Consider the following 20,706-nt stretch of genomic DNA (forward strand, 5'->3'; position numbering starts at 1 on the left):
ATTTTTTTTTTTTCCTACTAGGTGAGGTTTTATTTTAAAGTTAGTCTGTACTCAGACATAGGGGAAATTAGGGTTTCATTATAATAGATTTGTGTTTCCTAAGAAAAAAAAATTGCTGTCCTCCCTGTGTAAATATGGGACTGACACTTGCTTTGCTTCATCCTGCACTGTATCTTAACTGTCATTTCTAGGAGAAAGAAGATGTTGCATACTCATTGTTTTGTTATTAGAAATAATAATTTGGAATCTTCAACACCTTGCTTTTTCAAAAAGTAGTTTGTTCTTTTTTAACATAACAGGAAGTATGTATAATAAATTGGTTAGTAAATATCAATTACTAGTATTTAAGGCTTTCTTCAGTCAATGTAAGTATGATTAAGTTGAAGTCTTCAGCAGAAATAATTTTTTTACCTGAAAATCTTAAATGCGGTCTATTTTACTATTCATGAATAGTATTGTTTATTCTAGATATTTTCTTAAATAGTATGTGCAAAGCGTTAACGTTGCACTATATAAAATAAAACATTGTGGGTCTTGTTCTTGCTGATGTATTTTTACATTTCTGTGCTTAAAATAGAAACATTTGGAGTCCCTTTCTCCTTCACATATTACCAAAGAAGATCTGACTAAGGGTGATACTGTGCAGTGGTTCTGCATATGGAAAACACACTAATATAACAACTCTTCACAGAGAACAAAAAATGTGAAAAATTTATATTTACCAGGGACTAGCATTGTTGTGATGAGCTCTGGAGTTTCCAAGAAGTCCGCGTTACTTCTTTGGAATGTCTTGCTGGAATTCTTTTGAAAGTGGCTAAATGATTGTAAAAATAAGAATATATCAAGTTTTTTAAAGGAGCTAAAATTTTTTTCATGAGCATTAGGAATTTTACAATTAATGTTGTAACAGATTTTGTGCTTCAAAACTTAAGCAATGATGGTAGTGGGGTAGGAGACCAGATAAGCTGCAAAGTGCTTGCATGTTACATTAAACGCAGGGTTTTTTCTGTATGGTTGACTGTTACTCTGATGCTCATCTCGGTTGTGGCCCAATATAGTATTGATGTGTGTTACTGGTGTTCTTGAGTCTTTCTGAAAAGTAAACTTTGAACTGGGGTTTTGTTTAAAAGGCAAACAACTAAGCTTCAGGAGACTTCATCTTCCTTCAGAATGGTTTCTGTCTACAGGTTTAGGATTGTAGGGTTTGTTTGTTTTTTTTAATAGTGAATGTAGTTAAGGAAAATCTTTTTGTCTCTACTCAATTTCATAGCCATCTGCCTGCTGTAGGCTAGAATTCAGCTGGTAGGACGCTCAATCACTAGAACTTCTATTTTGGGCCCAAAAGAGACATTCTGGGAATCTGTCAGATGGGGTTTTGTGATGTGGATTTGGGAAGTGTTGGGAGAGTTCCCTGTGACTGCTTGCATGCTTAAATGTGTTGCTGGATGGCACACCTCCTGTCACAGTCATTGGCTCCTTTTATTTCTTTCATTATCATTAAACTGTGGTAATATTGCTGTCGGCCTGTTCTTTTGTCTCTGATCAACAACATCTACCTGATGCCGTACCTTTCTCTATTTGCTTTCAGACTTTGTATGTTTTGTTCGAACTAGCTGTGTCTGACATTTTTATTTATATATTTCAGTATATTTTAGTCCTTAGAAATTGAAGTATTGTTCTGAAGTATTAATTGTGATATATTTACCAAAGGATCGATTAGCAGTATTTAAAGTAATTTGTATTCAGTCCTTCTACACAACTGCTTTCTAACCTTCAAAACTGTCTATATTACAAAAAAAAACCCCACCACAAACCGCTAAAACTTACCTATTCCAGGCATTGCTGTTCTCCCGGAACTCATAAACAATGAAGCGGGAATCACTTGGAAGCTTCTGTATGGAAACACTAAGAACTGTAGGATAGAACTAATTTAATCAAACATGACAAAGCTTTTGGACATACACATTTTATTCCAAATTACTTTTGAGTAGGAACCAAATGCAGTGACTTTTAGGAAAAAAAAGCAAAACAAAAAGCAACCCAAATAAGAAATTTAACAAATAAGTGAATTTTGGGAAACATACTGCAATTTATCTGAGCTTTTTTTTTTTTTAAACTCTTGGAGTATTTTCATGGGTTTTTATTTATTTTATATTACTACCCTTATAATGGACCCTTATTTATGCAACTAATTTTTCATATTCACAGAATCACAGAATCACAGAATCACTAGGTTGGAAAGGACCTTTAAGATCATCAAGTCCAACCATTAATCCAGAACCACCATGTCCCCTAAACCATGTCCTGAAGTGCCACATCCACACGTTTTTTGAACACTTCCAGGGATGGCGACTCCACCACCTCCCTGGGATATTGATCCAATAGTGTCATTTATCTAAAAAAATACTAATCAATAATACAAAAAATCAATCAAACAACTGTGAGTCAGGGAAAATCAGCTAATACAGCATATTGTTCACAGAGAACATCTCAAATACGTTTATAGAGTAACTTGTGCTGTTTCATTGAAGAAATACACTGTGAGAAGTCATCCTTTTGTATGCATCAAGTGGCATAGAGTTTAGGTGCTTTGAAAGCAAATATTAATGGAGAATAAAAACAGATAGACTGATGTCTGCTGCAGATACACTTTTAAAATAATACCTTTGGGTAGTATTTACTTGTTCTTATGCTATTCAGCTAACAATTTATCAGAAGTGAAAAGTGAGCCACAGAATATCTGCTGATGCTCCCACTTATTATCCTGAGCATAAAAGCTTTATAGCATGTAGGGTACTTATGCATTTGGGTACTCAAATTGATGTTTAGATGTATAGCACAAAAAGTATATATATTTGTATTTGTCTTCAGTGCCCAATTGTAAGATTGCTGATTTTACTACTGATGTGCTTGCAAACCGGTCTCAGATTATATGTCATACTGTAATAAGCAATAAAGTCATATGATTTATTTGGTTTCTCCTGCCATATGTGAAAATACATTGTAAAATAGCAAAAATATCAAGAACTCTTGGAAAAAGCAAGTCAAATGTCATAAACAGCTGTAGTAAAAACCAACCGGAAGGTGTCACTATAGACTTACCAAATGCCTGTAAACTTGGGGAAAGTAATTTTTTGCCATCATTTGCTAAGTTGCATTCTGAAGTCATGTACGCTCTGTCCCCCGACAAGTTTGCGGTCACAGCAGCGTTCTGCTGGATGTTCGGTTTTGGAAAGGGGCTGGGGGGCTTCTCTGTTTTTTCCAGGTCTTGGGCCACAAGAAAATTTTATTTTCCTCATCAATCTGCCTGTACAAGTGAACCACTGCAAGAAGGTCACTCTTTTTTCCTTCCAGCTTAGCGTACTTTTTCTGGTCTGTGTGAACACTACTGATACAATCATAAGTGTGACAATCTCATAGCAACAAGGCTCATAAATTAGGGTTGTGATAGGCAGCCTTTGAAGCCTTTGAATATATAGGAAGCTCCTGTATCGTGTACACGTTATAAAAATGTTTGGTTTATAATGGTCTGTGATGTGTACAGTAGTAGCCTTCTCAAGTATGTTAAATTAAGAAATTTAGTTCAGTGGTGAGTTCTAACGGTTTATTTAATTCTAAAAGGAGCAAAGCAGAAATACACTTTGTTTCATTGAAAATTTTGCTTTTTCATTTTTCCCATTCTTTATTATCAGCGAAAATTGTAAAAATGACAGCCTAAAGGGAAGATTTTGAAAGCTTCCAAGCAGAGAAGCAAGTTGATAAATTGCTCACTTGGCAGGTGAGCACAAATGAAGGATGGCAGATGAGTTTTCCAGTAAAGAGTGTTGGCCTAGGAGCTTCCAGGAGCTATGAATTGATGACCTGTAGAGCTGAAAAGCCTTAAAGATTGTTTACCATCTTTGGGATAGCCTGTATTGTTATTTTGTGATACTGCTTAAAGTCTGCACATATACTTTGATGTCTTTTTCTGGTTTTAGTTGTCTTTGAAAAGCTCTGTCTTACACACATGCATAACCAGCCAGGAAAGAAGATGTTACAGGTTCTCTCTTCATAAACAATCCAGCTCCACTTAAAAGCTATTCAAGAAATCAGACTACATTCCTCCCTTCAGCCCAGGGGCAATAACACTGTACTTACTGCAGGCAGCCACCCAGCAGATTCCACGTACTGCTTCAGAGCAAGCCGGAATGCCTCAATTTCTTCTTCTATCACAGATATTTGACGTTGAACAATCATTATGTGCTGATACAAAAACATTACAATATTACTGCCATATCATCCTCTGAATTCCGTGTACTTTACACTCAGAAAAGTCTACCATAAAACAGTAAAAACCACAATCATCAAATAAAACCCACAAAGGTTCCACTGAAGTTTGCAGTCTTTGTTTTGGTGCTCTGGAGTGGAGAAGTGGAAACAGCCGTGTGTAGCTTTTGTCTCAGCAGCCTGAGGCACAGAATGGAAACACTCAAAATTAGCGTCCGCCTTAGAGAACCTGAGAATTGTCCGAAGCCTGGATGAGAGAGTCTTTTTAGAAGAGTGCAAAGCAAATGTTGATCTTTGGAATATTCTGCAATAAAGTCAGCACGTTTCCTTGGATTAATCTGTACGCAACTAGGGGTGAGGTTTGAAGTAAGAGCATATTCCCACAATCTGCATTGGATGCAGTGTTACTCTCATTGAGGTGCTCTCATAGTCTTTCACCTTTCAGAGCTCTGACTCACACCTGAATGAGATGCCTAAGGTAGCCCATGTTAAATGATGAATAGAGAGGGTGTTTTTTTTCTCTACCTTTCTGCAAAAAATGAACAATTTTTATAAACAGGACTATGGAAACACTTAGCAGTACAGAAGACCAATTTATCCTGAATTGTTATGATTATAATTTAGCTAATGTAAGGTGTTTACATATTGATTTATCCATTGAAGCTTGTCAACTTTACTAATGAAATCTTTCAAGAAACACCATGTGCTTCTTAATACAACTTCATCTCTTGTACGTGTTTTTGACTTGTTTTTTCCTTGATTATTGATACTGTTTTCTCATGGATTATCCCTTCTTCATAAGCAGTCTGTATAGAAATACTGTATAATCTCATCTTAAAAAGAAAAAATCTAATACAACTCCTGTGGTGAAATAAGGAATTTGATGTGCCAGCTATTTTCGTTATTTTTTCATGTGATTTGCATTTTGTTAGTTCAAAGTCCTGAATTTAGGAACACTAGTGTATTTGAAAAACTGATCTCAATCTTGGACATGAACTTAATTAAAAGTAAGTTTATGTCTGGTTATAATTTTGGGTTTGTAAATTGTAATATTGATTACTGCTTAACACTAGATGCTCTTCAATCTTTCCTGGTAAGGCTTCCGATGGCAGTTTGGGAAGGGAGGGAGGCTGGCTGTACAACCATGATTTAAAGCGTGCATGCAGCATTAGGTGATTGGGAGCTGACAAGCTACCAGCCCATAAACACTGCTGCCAAATTCAGTAAATCTTATTAATGACACGTTTTACTCCTTATGTGAGCTGAGATTTTGGCCCACTGTATCCTTTGAAAACAATGCAAAAAATTAGTATAAAAGTTTTGCCCACGTATCCTAAGTTTTGTTGTGTTGCATCTTGCACAATGTATTCTGCTGGCTAAAATGGATTCCTACCACTGGGAAAAGGGAGGATGGTGATTTTTTTATTTTTTAACAAAAGAGATGAGGTGAGATTGTTGTCTTACTACCTGGCATTGAAAATTAAATGTTAAAAGTCATTATCTTGAAAGTACTTACAGGTTTTGCATTTTCTTCCAAAACTTCCTCTTCAAATGGCACACGCTTTCGGTCCTTTCAGGCGGTTGAAAAGAAAATAGAAACATGAGGCAATACTACAGCTGTATTCTGGCCTTAACTTGTTAACAAACTATTCCGCTAGCTAGATTCTGTTATATCTCTAGAAGTTATAATTAAATCCCTTCTTTATTAGCTGTAAGTCAAATACAAGCGTCGTTTTCAGTCTTGCACGTTTCAGTGGTTAAATCCAACCCAGGCTGTTCTGTAAAGTTTTATTTATAATGCTGAGCAGGTAGTTTTTCATTTGTAACAAATGTATATTACATTTGTAACTTGCTCACAAATGTATGTTGGACTTAATTCAGAAAATACATTCCCTCTCAAACTGTCACGTGGACTATGGAGATGAGTAATTTGAAATGAGCTATCAGCTACTATTACGCCTCTATAAAATTTTATGCAGAAGAAACTTCTCTACGGGGGGGTTATGATTGCAAGGAACTGTTTTCTAGCATTGAAAAAAATGTGCACAGTGCTCCAAGTCAGGTTTCTGAACCGCTGCACTTGGTTCTGAGGACAGACTGGGCGGCAGCAAACAGGCGCATCGGTGAGGCAGCAGTGTGCTTTGCTTGGCACACAAACTGGGTGCACACTTCATGAATCAGTGACTCCTGCAAACACCATCTAGTAATGCGCGCAAAATTACCACTTACATGCTAGGCACATGCAATACCCTCTGACACAGTGCCATATGGATGTTCTGAAAAATATCCATATGCCTGGAAAAAAGCAAATTTGCAACAAGCAGCTGGAGCAAAACACGCTCTTCGTTAGTGACGCTTCGCTTCTTATTGCAAACAGTTCTTGTGTCACAAAGATAAAATTTTTTTCCTACTTGCAGGTGGGTGAGGATTGATTAACCTCGGGTAGCAGGAGTTTTGCCAGCACAAATACTGCACTTGCTGAAAAGCCAACAAGAGGTGTGCGGGTAGAATTCAAATGAACAGGGGACTTCCACCAGCAGCAGGTGGCAAAGCCAGGCAGGAGCGAAGCAGCAGTCGCAGACTAACTGCTGTGTAGCTGCACCTCTCCGCAGAATGTGCATAGAAAGGCATGAAATGTGTGTGTGGAAGGAAAAAAACTAACCACAGTTTTAATAGCTCATTTGTCAGTGCAGACACTTCAGATAAAAAGCTGAAGGAAAATGCATATTCCTGTGGTTCTTCTAATTTTCAGTGCAAAATTTTTCCAGGGAATGTTTGGAAAAGGACAGGAAACAAATGACTTGAGTTGTACTGCAAACTTTCTCTTAAGGTATCAAGAAAAAAATAAATCTCTTTTTCCCCATGTGTATAACTTCAGAACTTGAGGGGAAAAAAAAGGACTTACAAGATTAATTCATGGTTAAATTCACCTTTGACAGAAGACAGCAGAAGAGTTAGACAACACTAAATCAACGATTCACCAGGTAGTTTTTCAGTAGGAACCACTGATGGACACCTTGCTGACCCCCTGAAGAATTTAAAAATAATCTATAGCAGTTCTTCAGTAGTGTTATGTCATTAGACAGGGCATGACTACGCAGAGGGGCTAAGCCTACACAGACAGCTTGCTGTGACCTCGGAGCATGCGAGCGCTGGTGCATAGTCCTCATCTCTGTGGAAAGAGCGCTCGGTCACCGGCTGACTCAACGTTGAGCACACATGAAGTAGCCCACTTCTGCTACTTAGATGAGATGAGAGCTCCTGCCAGACAGTTATCACGTGGCCTGAAAGTGAAAACTGACCAAGGCTGCAGCTCAGAGCTGGGGCTTTACAATGCCTCCTCAGTCCTACCTCGCCTCAGATGAGAAGTGGTCGCTTTGGGGTAAAAATGTGTAAGTTGCTGCTGAGAGATGGCATATGTAACTGCCTCATCCCAGGTGGGAAGTGGTATTGGGATCACCCTGCAAGGGCTCGACCTTAAGGAGAAGGAGCTGTGGCATTGAGAAGCTGGTAAACAGCTGGATATCTGCATGGCTCAGCCTTGAGGAGAAGGAGCTGTGGTAAACAACTAAGACGAAGCAAAGGAGTGCGTGGACATCTGCAGGCAGCGAATCCTGACTGTGGAGAAGCGCGTGGACTGTGTGTGGTAACCGACCAGGACGTATTTTGTGGTGCGTGAAAGAGCTGTAACTGCATAAAAAGCGGACACTTGTAGCAATAAAGGTCTTTGGCCTGAATCCCCGCCAGAGTCCGTGCCCTATTACTCCACAAAGTGGTGACCAACCACTTGATGTTTCTGTCTAATTAATTTCAGTCTGAAGTCAATGGTCATTTAAAAAAACGGTCATTGAAAAGCTTTGCCTTTTCTTGACTTTGCTTTGGAACAGAGTACATGGGCTCACAGTCTTCTACTGGTAAGAGGCATCAACATGCTTTTTGCAATACATGCCTGTTCCAGTCATGACCCAGACACCTTTTTGCTAGATGCTGTTTAAACATGGATCACAGGGAGCTCCTCCTACTGTAATGGAGTGTAAGATCTAATAAAATGAGGACGAGAGGGAATGTCAATGCAAAAGAATTCTCATAGTCTTTTTAATACATCTTAGGATACCTTATAGGACCAAAAGTTTCATGATTTCTAAGTTGCATGCTTAGTAAATTGGGTTTTTTACTTCACAGGGGCCAGAAAGAGGTGCCAAGAGAAGAACAATCAAAGTTGGTGGTCCTGGAGAAGCTGCAGAAATGGTGAACTCACCTCTCACAGTTAGATCTGGTCATGAGATACAAAGTCAAGAGGATGCAAAGTTAGGGCAAAGGTGGATACAGGCGGTCTATTGGCAAAATTACATTTATCCAATTGCTGTGTTTTATTAATCAAGTTCTATATTGATAAGGAGATAATTATGGAAGGTCTATGCCCTGTCACCATTTCCTTTTGGCATTGAGCTCCTGTTCAAACTGAGGTTCTCTGTCATTTATCCATAGCAGATCTGATAATTTTATAACATCTGTGTAAATTTCTATACTACAAAATGGTTGGCAGTTCTCTGTAACGTTTGCATTGCATTATTGCTGTATGTCAAGTTTGTTTTTTCAGTAACACTCTTTTAAAAGTTTCCTTAAACTCCTTTTGTCACCAATCCGTGTCAGGAGGTCACTGTGGCAGGGCAACGAGCTGCTATCTCCAAAGCAAAGCTGGAATTAGAGCTGGACCAAAAGCAAGAGTTAAATTTCATGATGGACCTTGACATTTCAAAATCCAATTTATATCTATTCAGCAAAAATGAAGTTGCTACTAAAATGTCATTAACATGGCAACTGCTGTGTAATTGCTTTTCTCACGCAGAAATGACCTCTGGGAGGAAGCTGTTGTGTGCAGGTAGATGCGTATGCCCTGGCCAGAGGCTTAATGGACTCAGCAGACCATGAGGAGCTGCTGAGCATAGCAAGCAGCAGAGTGAGAACCTGACAGAAGTTGCAGGCAGTGCCGCAAGGAATGGCCAAGTTTCACAGCTGGTTAAGGAGAAGCGATGCGAGAGACTGTCAGACCTCAGGGATCAGTGAAGGGAATACTGGGCTCCTTTTGGGGAGCAGAGTCTTGCAAGGCCAGCAGTGCCGGAGGGGACCGTAACGGTAATGCAGCTATGCAGTAATAAGGCTGAGGTAACAGAGATACCAAATTTTGGTCCCAAACTGGGACCAAAGGGGAAAAGTAACTAGGGACCATTTGTTCATTTGGGAGGGAGCAATGGCAGAGAAAGGTCAGTACAGTTTTCTTGTTGAGCCCTGTGCCAGGTCACCACCGTTTATTCTGTCTTCTTGTTAAATCCCAAACTGAACTATTTTCTGTGTGTATAATTTGCTACTGAACTCAAGTTGGACTAGCGGGCAAGTAGGAGGAGACACTTGTCTGCCAGGACCCAGGGTCTGAGCCAATGTCTGGGTAAGGGGCGGGTGTCCAGCCACGAATACTAGATGGACTTGGAGCCCATGATAATGTTCACTGGGGAGCGTCCATCCAGATCAGCTGGAAAGAAGGGACAGGGTCAGGCTGTCGCACGTTCATGTTTCTGCAAGCGCTGTCTGTCTGTGGGTGCTGGTGGAGGCACCCGTGGTGGTGTGCGTGAATCCATGTCTTTGGAGCACATGCACAGCCTCGCCGACGGTGAGCATTGACCTGCAGGGAGGAGCAGCATCAGCCACACTGGGACTGGAGGAACTCCTGGGTCCGAGAGCACTTCAACCTCAAACCTAGCCTCTAGTCAGGAGGAAAATCCCTGGGTCCCAAAATCCTCTGAATTCAGCCACTCCCTTAGCACCTATCTGAAATTGTCTGTCTATCGTTCAATAGAGACACTATGTAGAGAACAACCCAGGAATTTGTACCTTACTTTTTTCTCTGCTCTTCTTTCTCCCCTCTTTCCCCCCCCAAGTCATCATCACACAGACATAAACCAACTTTTAAAACCTAGGGTAGCAATCAATCTGATAGAAAAACAAAAGAATATTATATTTTCTGTACAGGCAGATGTTACTCAAGTTTTCACAAGCCCTGGGAAGCCTTTGTATCATTGGATCAGACAGGTCATTTGTCAGGCTCCTGGAGAGCTCTGCTTTGGTGTGGGAACTGCAGGCTGTCTCCGGGCTCTGGGGGCTGGTGCAGCCTGGGAGCTGGGGTGGCTCCTGCGGCTCCCAGGTGGGAGGGTGGGAGTTGCATCAGCTTTTGGTTGAACTCTACTTATTAGGAAAGTGTTTTATCTTTATAAATTAGTATTCTGTGATGGGGAAGGAAGAAACAAAACTTTCTGTCAAGATTTAGTGGGAAAGTTTGGAGAAGAAGAGAAAAAAATCAGATCCTAAAAAGAAAGGCTTGTCCCAAGTTCCCCAAAACAAGCATAACTAAATACTGTAACATCTTCCAGTCATAGAGTAATGTGACTTTTCAGATCTTTATGAAAATCTGAAACCGTGGTGATGGAAAGGGGAAAGGAGAGTGTGGGAAAACCATGTCATGCTCTCATGAAATAGGAAAAAAGGTGGTGAAAGGAATACGTAGGTATTTAATGAATGTTAGCTCTCTTAGGTGATGTGGAAGTTTCACTCATTATTAATTGGAAAGTCTGGGACATTGAAAGCATTTGTGGTTTAAGGATTGCTTTACTGAAAGTGAGAGAACAAGCAGGTGAAAAGAAACACACACCTTCTTTTCCAGCTTGTCAATCAGGTTTTGGAGTCTGTTTATCTGGGTTGTCCACTGGCTGTCTTCCTCAATCCAACCTTTGGAAAATATAAGTAATAACTATTTATAAAATGGTACTAAATGCTGGAACATAGTGTATTCATTTATTTCATTAAAAAGTTTAGCTTAGCTTGCAATTTATTTTGCTGTTTGAAGACTGTGCTGCAACTAGTTCAATGTTCATTTAGATATAACTAAATGAAAGCATGATTTTGACTATATGAATTATTTTCTTTCTTTTTAAGATACAATAGAAATCCAATACAGAATGAAAACTACATCCTAGATTAATGTCAATGCTTTTGAAATCATGCTGATACCTGAAGAAAGGAATGCTCTCCTCTGCGAATGGAACGAGCTCATAACCTGAACACCTTCTGCTCAAAATGCAAAATCATCTTGGGGGTGTGTGTTAACGCTTTCTCTGTCTTAATTTTTTTCTCAGTTTGCCATTTCTTAATCTTTTTTACGTGAAAGTTGCTGTAAGAGTAAGAGTTAGGTCTTCTGCTGGATAGCAAACCTGTCTTTGAGATTCCTCTAAAATACATCCCATGGAGGGACCATGTGCTGTGTCTCGTCTGCAGTTCCTCTTTCCCCTGGGAGAATGGGTTAAGGTGAAAGAAAGGCAGCCAAGACTGTCTTAAATACCCTGGCATGGCCAATACAGCTTAGATGATAGGATCAGCAGACCTGCTGTATGGCCCTGACCGCAAGGACATCGCCGTGGTTGGCCTGTTAGCGTTCTCAGGATCCTGACGTGGCGCTTCCAGCAGGATTCCAAGATTATTCAAAGGTTAAGAGTATATATGCTCCTTCCCAATAAAAAAGTACATTCTTATGAACAGCAGAAAAGAATTAATTGGGTGTACATGTGCAGATATGTTTCTGGCATGGCACGTTGAGGAATCTTGGTATTGAGGGATTCCTGAAGGAGCCTCCTACCATAAACGTAGAATGTCTCATCTGCATTGAGAATAAGGGTCTTTCTCTTCATTCAGAAAAGGTTCATTTAGCGGCAACAGCTGTTTTTATACTTATACTCTGAGGAGTTTTCAGCTTTGTTACAGTCATCTGCAATGTGCTGTTTCAAGGGTTTTCATGTGTTCATTCACTAATTATGGATATAATCTTGCAGTGGACTCTGTAGCTGATTTGATAACATTAACTGGATGTCCCTTGCAGCTAATGATCCTTGTTTGCCTTTCCAACCAAACAGCGTTCCTAGGTGCTTGATGAATTGCAGCAATATGGTTATTAGGATTGATCCTTCCTACACTAGATTTTTCTAGAATGAGATTTTGGTTTTGAGAGGTGAAAGTTTATGCTTGTGGTGACTGCAAATTTTGACCAACTCGGGACTGATTATGTTTCATCATAATAACTTTCCTATGTTTATTTTTCTCCCAAATCACGGAATTCAGCAGCAGAGGAAAGACTAAAGACACTGGATGTTAATTGTGTCTTGTCGCTCTATATGGATAGGATATGCCCCTTTCAGAAGACTTCCTAGCACTCCATCTCTACTGCAGTCATACTTGTGACTGTATAATGACCTGATGTCTTATAGCAAAGGTGAAACTAGAAAATGTTGTTCTACAAAGGCACAAGCATCTCTGAGCCTCTCTAAAGTCTCTGGAAAACTTTGCTTTGCTAAAGTCTCAAGAAGATTGTCTGTCAGATGGAAGGGATAATACTCAAGGAAGCAGATATGTGCATTATGAGAGCAGTTCCTGGCGTCACCCACAGTGTGAATGCATACATAAGTGATTGCTCTAAGGAGAGAGGAAGACTGTTTATCAAAAACTGAAGATTTTTCAACACATGCTCTTGATGTGTGCATTCATTAACCTGCTCATTTTCCACCTGAGAGTTCTTGTGGCACTTGGACTATGCTTCAACCAAGCAAAGAAATCTTAAAGCTGGGGACATACCAGAGGTGTGATGTGTAGAGGAGACAGAGTGTGGCTTTACCTGAACAAGTACAAAGGCTAAAGAAATGCCGGCTTCAGTGCTGAGTGCATATACACACCTACAGTGTTATGGTGCACGTGGGCAGCAGGCAGTAAGAAGGAAGACCAAGTGCCGAGAAAAACACAAACCTTGTCTAGGAAAGTAGACAGCAGTTAGACAGCTAATAGCATAGCTGTGGAGAAAGATGTTAGCTCTTTAAAATTACATTAATACAGTAAGTGGATTTGGTACAGCTTGCATATGTTTGGGCCCCTTCTGAACTCTGAATTAGGAGGGCAGCAACAAGGCTGTGACCTTCCTTGTTATGAACACCAGCAACTCACAAGGGATGAAACGTCATCCTGCATCATTGCACTGAATGAACAGCATGATTTAATGAGTGGCAGAAAGTGAGTCAAGAATGTAAGTGACAGAGGGATCTTCAAAAGAGGGTTAAAAAGGAAGAGGTAAGCACTTGGCTGCAAGCAGTGAAATCTGCATGACTGGTCAAGAAGTGGGCTTGACCCATCATGTACTTTGGCATTTCCGTCATCTTCATGCCTTGATTCTAACAGACCTCACTAAGCCTGGAGATGTCTTCACTGGAGCCTGGTGCTTAAGTCACTGCTTCCAAAGAATCCCATTTCCCAAAGTACTGTCTCACGTTTTCCAAAGCAGAAATGCTGTTTCAGATTTTTTGTATCACCTTAAATGAAATATTTTTTCCCTTCACATTTTGTATTTTCCCTTTCTGTTTCTTATTTGTTGCCCTCACCTTGGAGGTATAAATTGTGTATATATATATAAAAAAGAGGTATATATATATAAGCATGGTTCTGTATAAGTTATAGCCTTCCCCTTTTCATTCTTATCTGCAGGCTACAAATATTACCCAAGAAATGTTGAATCAACCCCCAACACCAAAATGATATCACAGTTTGTCCCAAAATTATGTATTTTTTATCAGTTCAGATCTATGGATACATATTTGTTTTCCTTATGCTTTTAGCTAATACCTTCTATATTAAATTTAAGATTGATTTCTGTCAGTAAAGTGAGTTATCATGTCTAATTCAAATTTTTGAGAGGAAGAAACATACATATTTTTCTGTATGTGTGTGTATACGCATGTGTTTTAAATATCTTTAAAATGTGAAATATCATACCTGTGCTAAAATGAGGGCTATTTGGTGACAGACTGTTGTTCCTCGGAAGCCTTCGACCTGAGCGTTTTCCTGGCCATTGAATTGAGAGCACTTCTGGTTGTGTTGGGCCTTGTCTGCACAGAAACATGGGAGACTTCATAAGGTAAAACAGTGGGAGAGCTCTCCTCTCTCTGTTCTCACAACATGTGCTTGCATGTTCCCATTTGAATTAAAAAAGGAGAAATACCTATTGAGGCCACTGGATTTTTTTTCCAGATTTTCACTATTACTAATTAGTTGTGTTTCAGTTGATAGTCATTAGAGAAGTAAAAAAAAAAAAAAAAAAAAAAGGAGGGTTAAACTGGCGTAAACCTATCTTTTAGGGAGAGAAAGCTCGAGGTCAGTGTCTGCCTGTGATGTGGTTCTGACCTCACCTAAGGAACCATTCACATAGTTTCTTCATTCATGTGAGTTTTGTAGCATCTCTGCAGAGAAGCTGGGATCACAAGAACAGCTAAAAGTGAGATACAAACTTTAAACATTGACCCCTTCAGCTTAAAGATTTAAAAGATAAACAATATGTATCTGTTAATAAGGAAGGAAAACCAGTGAGAATTAGCTAATATTACATTTCTGGGACCAGTATTGAAATGTAGCAGTTAGATACAGAAATGACTTATGTTTGTACTGCAATGACAGAGTTGTTGAAGCTTGAGAGTTTGTGTGGGGAATGAAGGCTGTCTCTACATGGTTCTTCTTCATCACCCATCCGGAGAGCAATGAAGGACCAGGACTGTGGTTAGTTTTGAAGAGTTAGTTGGATGAGTGGTTGCAAGGAATATTAGACAGTAGTCAAAGAAGTTCAGTAAATAATTCCCAGGTCACTGCTTTAGAAAACTCTCTGGTCTCCTGAAGCACAGAATGAAGGCTTACCAAAAGCTCACACACTATGTTAAGGAGATGTTTGAGGATGGTATTTTCTGCAGCATAAAATCCCTTCACAGTAAGCTGAATTATGGCAGTTTCCCACTGTGAGCACTCTTAAATTAGTTTAGGAATATCTTAATGGGATTTTGATTCAGACAGTTTGCACCTGAGTTAAGTTAAACATAATTGAAGATTATTTTACATAGGAACTGGGGCATCTGCACTAGGTTCTAACTCATTTTCTCCTAAATAGCTGTAGTTAAAGTGCTGAGTTTTCCTGGCTTTTACATTGCTACCTCAGAAAATGGGGAAGATGGTATTTGGCTTAACGATGTCACACCTCTTCCTGATTTTCTTTGCCATAAACCAAATTCACCATCCAAGAGGATATTTCTGAAAAACTGAAGGCAGTTGTTCAGACAGTCAATGCAGACAAGAAAGCTGGCAGCAAAAGGAGTGTTCATATTACCGAAGTCTATGCAACCAAGTGAGTAATTTGAGTTACTCGATCTTTCTGGAGAGGCTTTCCTAAAAGGCAAGTCAGAGAAGAAGTCAGTGATTGCTCCAGAGGATGTAAAAGCACCTAAGTTAGGCCCCAGCTCCGAACTGGCCATTCAAGACTTCTTTCTCTGCCATCAATCCTGTGGGGAACCTGTAGAGGTGTATGCATGAATGGAGGGGTATACATACTGTGCATACTCAGTGCATCCTCAGCCTTTCAAATCAACCTGCTTGATTCCTGCAGTCAAGCTGCTGGCACAAAACCCCAGTGTATTCATGACTTAATAACCTCAGTACAGTATTCACGTACTTCAGAGATCTCAAAACCAACAGCAAAGCAAACAAGAAAAATGACGTTTCCAAAAGCAAGAATGAAAAAGCAATGCATTTAAAAACATATGCTGAGATCTTCTTTGTCCATGAAACACAACAGCTTGTGTTTTGCTTTCTGTATCATCTTTAACAGTAGCATACCGAGGAAAACAAATCCATAAAGCCAAGTACCTTTTCAAAAATATTTTTAACCTTGATCCTACAAACTCTCATCTATGAGGTCATGGTATCAGAAAAATGTTTTGATCCTTGATTCTACAAACCCCATCTATGAGGTCATGGTATTAAATTCAGCTAAATCCCTTGGATGGATATAGGTTATCCAGGTGACTGAGAGTTTATAGAGTTAGATGTTAACCAATACTATGGTTTATGTTCTAGGAAGAAGCTGTTATAGCAAGAGCCTGGCTGTTTCTCCTCTTAATATTTGGATTGTTGTGCAACCAGGAATGAAAAAAAATCATAAAGCTGAAAGAAATAAACAAGGAGACAGTCAATGGTCTTAGTAGTTTCAGAGCTCTTCACATTGCAGTGGTCTGGTTTCTGCATTTGATATTCAATAGTCAGTAGATTTAAAAAGAAGTCAAAGGAGCAGAGCCTAGGATGTAACAAAATGGTCCTCTTACGTGCAACCCACCACAGCACCAGATTGGAACCTGCTTGTATTCAATTTCAGGAAAACTCCTATTAATGAGTTCCTATATGGAATAAAAAGTGTATCCTTATTTCTCCTGCTATGCCCTACATCAGGTTGTTTGGTGAAAAATGGTCTTGGATGTTCATGGTGATCCCACTCCTCACCCCCTTCAGTGCAACTGGGCAGAGGGTTTGCTCACCTCTCCTGCCAAGTCTGCTCCTCTGTGGTTTCCATGGCACACTCCAGGCTGCTCTGGAGGGACTGAAGCTGGTTCAGTGTTTCCTTCAAAAGAAATTGAGTCACAAACTGCTCCAAATTAGAAGATTCCTGATAGTCCTAAAAATTACATTAAAAAAAAGGTAAGGATTTGCCTACTAGGTTGGAAATATGTGAGGGAAGGTTCAGGCTTAATTCAGAAAGGAAGCAGCTTGGATGTTTTCATGCTTATACAGGCAAACCACGTAAGCAACCTTTACGTTTCTGGACAAAAAGACCTCTGAATTTCCAGATACAGACACTGATCCCACCCAGGCTGAGAGAGGCCCAGGTGCACAGTGGCACAACATAGTTTCTACCCAAAAAAACCCCTTTTCCTTACATTTCTTAACTCCAGTTGATGGCAGTGCCACGTTACTTCTTAAATATGGAAAATCCAAGATATGATTGACAAACGCAGAAGTGAAATTATAGTTTTTATTCAGGTCCACTCTTGTGAAAAGATGTTTATCTAGCCCACCAGCCTGTCTCTGACAGTGATTGTGGGAATAGTCTTTGAGCAGGGCACGTACTTTAGTGATACTGCCCTGGAAAACTCCAGCAGCAGTTTGGCTGAAGGACTGCCTGTGCCAGAGAGATTGCCTTCTGAATTTAACTGTCTTTGACTGATTTTTGTTCCTTTAATTTGTTTAGTTATTTTTGAAACCGTTTATCTATATATTTCACAATTAGGTGAAACGCATCTAAATGTTCTTTGAGTTGGAGCTTGGTTATTAGAAATGTTTGCACCAATATGTAGCAGTCTGTAGTGGTTCTTTGTGTACCGACATTTCCAATATATTTTATGTGTTCAAAAATAGTTATGCCTATTTTGTGTAGATAATTTCAGAAATCAATTTTTACACCTGCTCTCTCCCTCGCCCAATGACTCACGTTTCCATGGATGAGGTCAACTTAATGTTTCTGGCAAGCCCAGATCTGCAAAACCCAGTTCCGCAGTGACATGCAGGTAATGCTTTGTGTGTGTGAGGGGTCACCTATACAATGATATAAACACCCTCTTTGTTGTTTTCTCATTAATAAATGTAATAGAGAGGATAGAGCAGACCCCTAGAGCCTCTGCTTTTACTATGTAGAGCTCCCATCAAGAACAGAGAAGGAAATTGGACTTCCACCTCTTAAACTCTGAATGACAGTATGCTGGTATACATTTTTCATATGCCCTAAGTCTGCTTATGTGTGCGGAAAAGCCACTCAGCTGATCTTGAAAGCCTTTGGCTACAATTCTATCTAAAATGGTTTCATAAAATATAAGGCACATCATTGAATGGAAGATTTCTCTAGTCACCACATTTGAAGATAGATGACAGTCTCTTATCTCCAAGCTTTAAAGAAAACTAGTCATTTGAATGGTGTTGCCTCCTACTCTAGCTGAGAATTTGAATATTTTTGGGCAATGCATATGGGTATTTTTAAGCTCTTCCCTGTTCTTCCTAGTGTGAATTACAGCTGAAATGCCTTTTTAACTTTTAGACTTAGAATTTTTGCATGTATGTGTTTACAATAAGAACACAAATACGGGATGTTTTGAAATTTAAATTAAAATAAAAGATTGTAAGATAATAGCTTTAAAAGCATTTTGCTCTCAAATGAAAGCAAGCAATTCACAATATATATTATTAAGTTAGTTCTTGTTGGAATATTTCCGCTACAGAAATCTGATGTTAAACCACTTGTGAATCAGCAGAAGTTACTTCGGTAGCCAGGAGCCTCATGGTCTTATTTAGTTACTTCTATCTTCAGATTAATCAGGTGTGAACCACTTTCCAACAAATAATTTCTTATTTATATGTTTTTAAAATAGATACTCACAGGAGATTGTCTGATTGTAACTGATTTAAAACTTTGGTATACCTGACAGAGATCATTTAATTTCCAACATTTTGATTCTCTGTGGCATGTTACAACAATGTGTGCAAATCTGTGTAGCATGGGCACCTAAATAAAACCCTGCAGTAGAAATAAGGGTAGGTTTTAGTTTTTCAGCTTTTGCCAGTGCTTTTGGAAATAAGTAAGCAAAACATGACAGAACTGACCATTTCTTGTAAGTTTTTGAATACCAAAGCAATCGCACAAGAGGAAGATAAGTGAAGTGTTTTAAAATTCTGGGCATCCAAAAAGCTACAGATACCTCCATGTAGCTTCCTGTTTATAGTGACAGTAAATCTGATACAGGCATGCTGAATTACAACTTAGAATGTACACCAATATTGTTTCATTTTGCAAAATGTTCAGCTGGGCCCTCGCTGATGGGATCATATAAACATTATCTGTCTGAGGCTGGCTGTTTTTTGACTCCTTCAGAAATCCTTTCCTGCATCTGAAAGTTATTAATGTTTTTTTCATCTGAACTACTCCAGGATTGTGCATTGCACCAGGATTTAGTCTTTTTTCTTCCGGTTCTGTTGTGCCGTAATTTCTATGTTTAAAGGCTTCCCTACGGAAAAGGTCCTTGTAATCTTTAAATACGGCTTAGTTACCTTATCTGGTACACAGACCTTTTTTGTAAAGACAGGCTAGACAGTCAGGATGCTATCATCACCAGTGGGAGTCTTGAATTATCAAAGACTCTTTCCTTATGCATATTTTACCCAAATATTGGTGTTTACAACATAGAAGCATAGAACACAAGAAGTTTCCGCATAGAAGACTAGGCGGAACTACTTAACTCGCTTAATGCATCCAGTTGGGCAAATGACTACTCAATATTTTTCTTTAAATAATGGCTCTGCGACTAGCAATTCTGAGCTCACAGCAACGTTAGATAACTTCAGCTCCTTACTGCTGAAAGATGATGACTCCTACCCCTCCTTCTAAAATTCTTCAAAGATTATAAAAGAAGGTATTCAGCATATATGAATTGTCAAAATCATTATAATTTAAGTCATGGAGGGAAAGAGATTGTCTGTTACAATTCAACTTAAACCTCAACTCCAGTTCTTGGCTACAAGGAATTACCAGCCATGCTTTGTTATCCTTTCACCGCTCTACTTCTTGCAGGCAGGTGCCTTCATTTGTATTTTACTGAAGGCACACTGGTACAAGATTTCACTAGAAGAAAAAAAAAAGTTAATTCTGAAATAAGAAAAATGTGTATCAATTTATTAAGTGTATATAATGGTAGAATCAGCTTAGCTGGCATGCCCAGCATTTGTATTGTCAGTATACTGCACCACCAATTAATAACGGGACGCACTGATGATGTCTGTGCGTAAACTAGAAAAATGGCCTGTTTCTTGAATTTCATTAGCTGTAAATTACTGTTCATTAGCCTATACATTATACTGCACAGCAATCTGCGCAGTCCAGATGAAATAAGTCAGTGTTAACATATGGTTCTACTTGTTACATTTACTGAGTGTGAGTGAATGAGGGTAATTTTCCACATCTTCCTCATCAAGAGACAACTGCAACCTTTGTGAGCAGCTAAGATTTGAGTTTCCATTAATGCAACTGAAAATACACATAATTAATGATTTCCCTGTGGAAAAGGTCACCGTGGTCTTTAAAACTGAATTACGGCTATCTTAAAAGATGCAGAAAAAATTATCTTTTTATAAAGGTGGAGGAGGCAGGGCTTAGGTATCTCCTAAGGGCTACCATGGGTTCAGCGACTTGATCCTCTGGAGCCCTGGTGCCAGCCCCAATCCTCTCCCCTTGGGTGACCTGACACCACACTGATCCACTTAACAGAAGAGCAGCTCCTTGAGATGGGGAAGGAGGGAGACACCTGTGTTCGTTTACTTGGGGCAAGAAAACTAAACCTGGTTGGGACAAAAAATAACTCTGAAATCTCTCAGAAGGGGTGGAAGCTTAGGCGAGAGCCCCACAAACTTAGTAGGAAAGGATGTCTGGCTGTCATCTAGTCCAACCCCTTGTTCAGATCAGGGCCAACTTCAAAGCTAGTTCAGGCTGCCTGGGGACGTGTC

General features: G+C 39.4%; 1 protein-coding gene across 1 annotated transcript in view; it reads right to left on the minus strand.

The window, feature by feature from the left end:
- The window catches only part of NECAB1 (N-terminal EF-hand calcium binding protein 1), a gene marked incomplete at its 3' end in the record, with an annotated part of 89,088 nt that overhangs the window by 2,664 nt on the left and 65,718 nt on the right, over window positions 1-20,706 (minus strand). Inside the window, exons 6-12 of the mRNA XM_082015077.1 lie at window positions 16,701-16,837; window positions 14,125-14,237; window positions 10,970-11,046; window positions 5,783-5,836; window positions 4,134-4,242; window positions 1,828-1,912; window positions 723-814 (exon numbers count right to left, since the gene is read on the minus strand). Coding sequence (XP_081871203.1) covers window positions 723-814; window positions 1,828-1,912; window positions 4,134-4,242; window positions 5,783-5,836; window positions 10,970-11,046; window positions 14,125-14,237; window positions 16,701-16,837 — 667 coding nt within the window. The remainder of the gene's footprint in view (window positions 1-722; window positions 815-1,827; window positions 1,913-4,133; window positions 4,243-5,782; window positions 5,837-10,969; window positions 11,047-14,124; window positions 14,238-16,700; window positions 16,838-20,706) is intronic.

This window comes from Phaethon aethereus (genome assembly GCF_964289735.1).
Source record: "Phaethon aethereus genome assembly, chromosome: 2".
Taxonomy (NCBI): Eukaryota; Metazoa; Chordata; class Aves; order Phaethontiformes; family Phaethontidae; genus Phaethon; species Phaethon aethereus.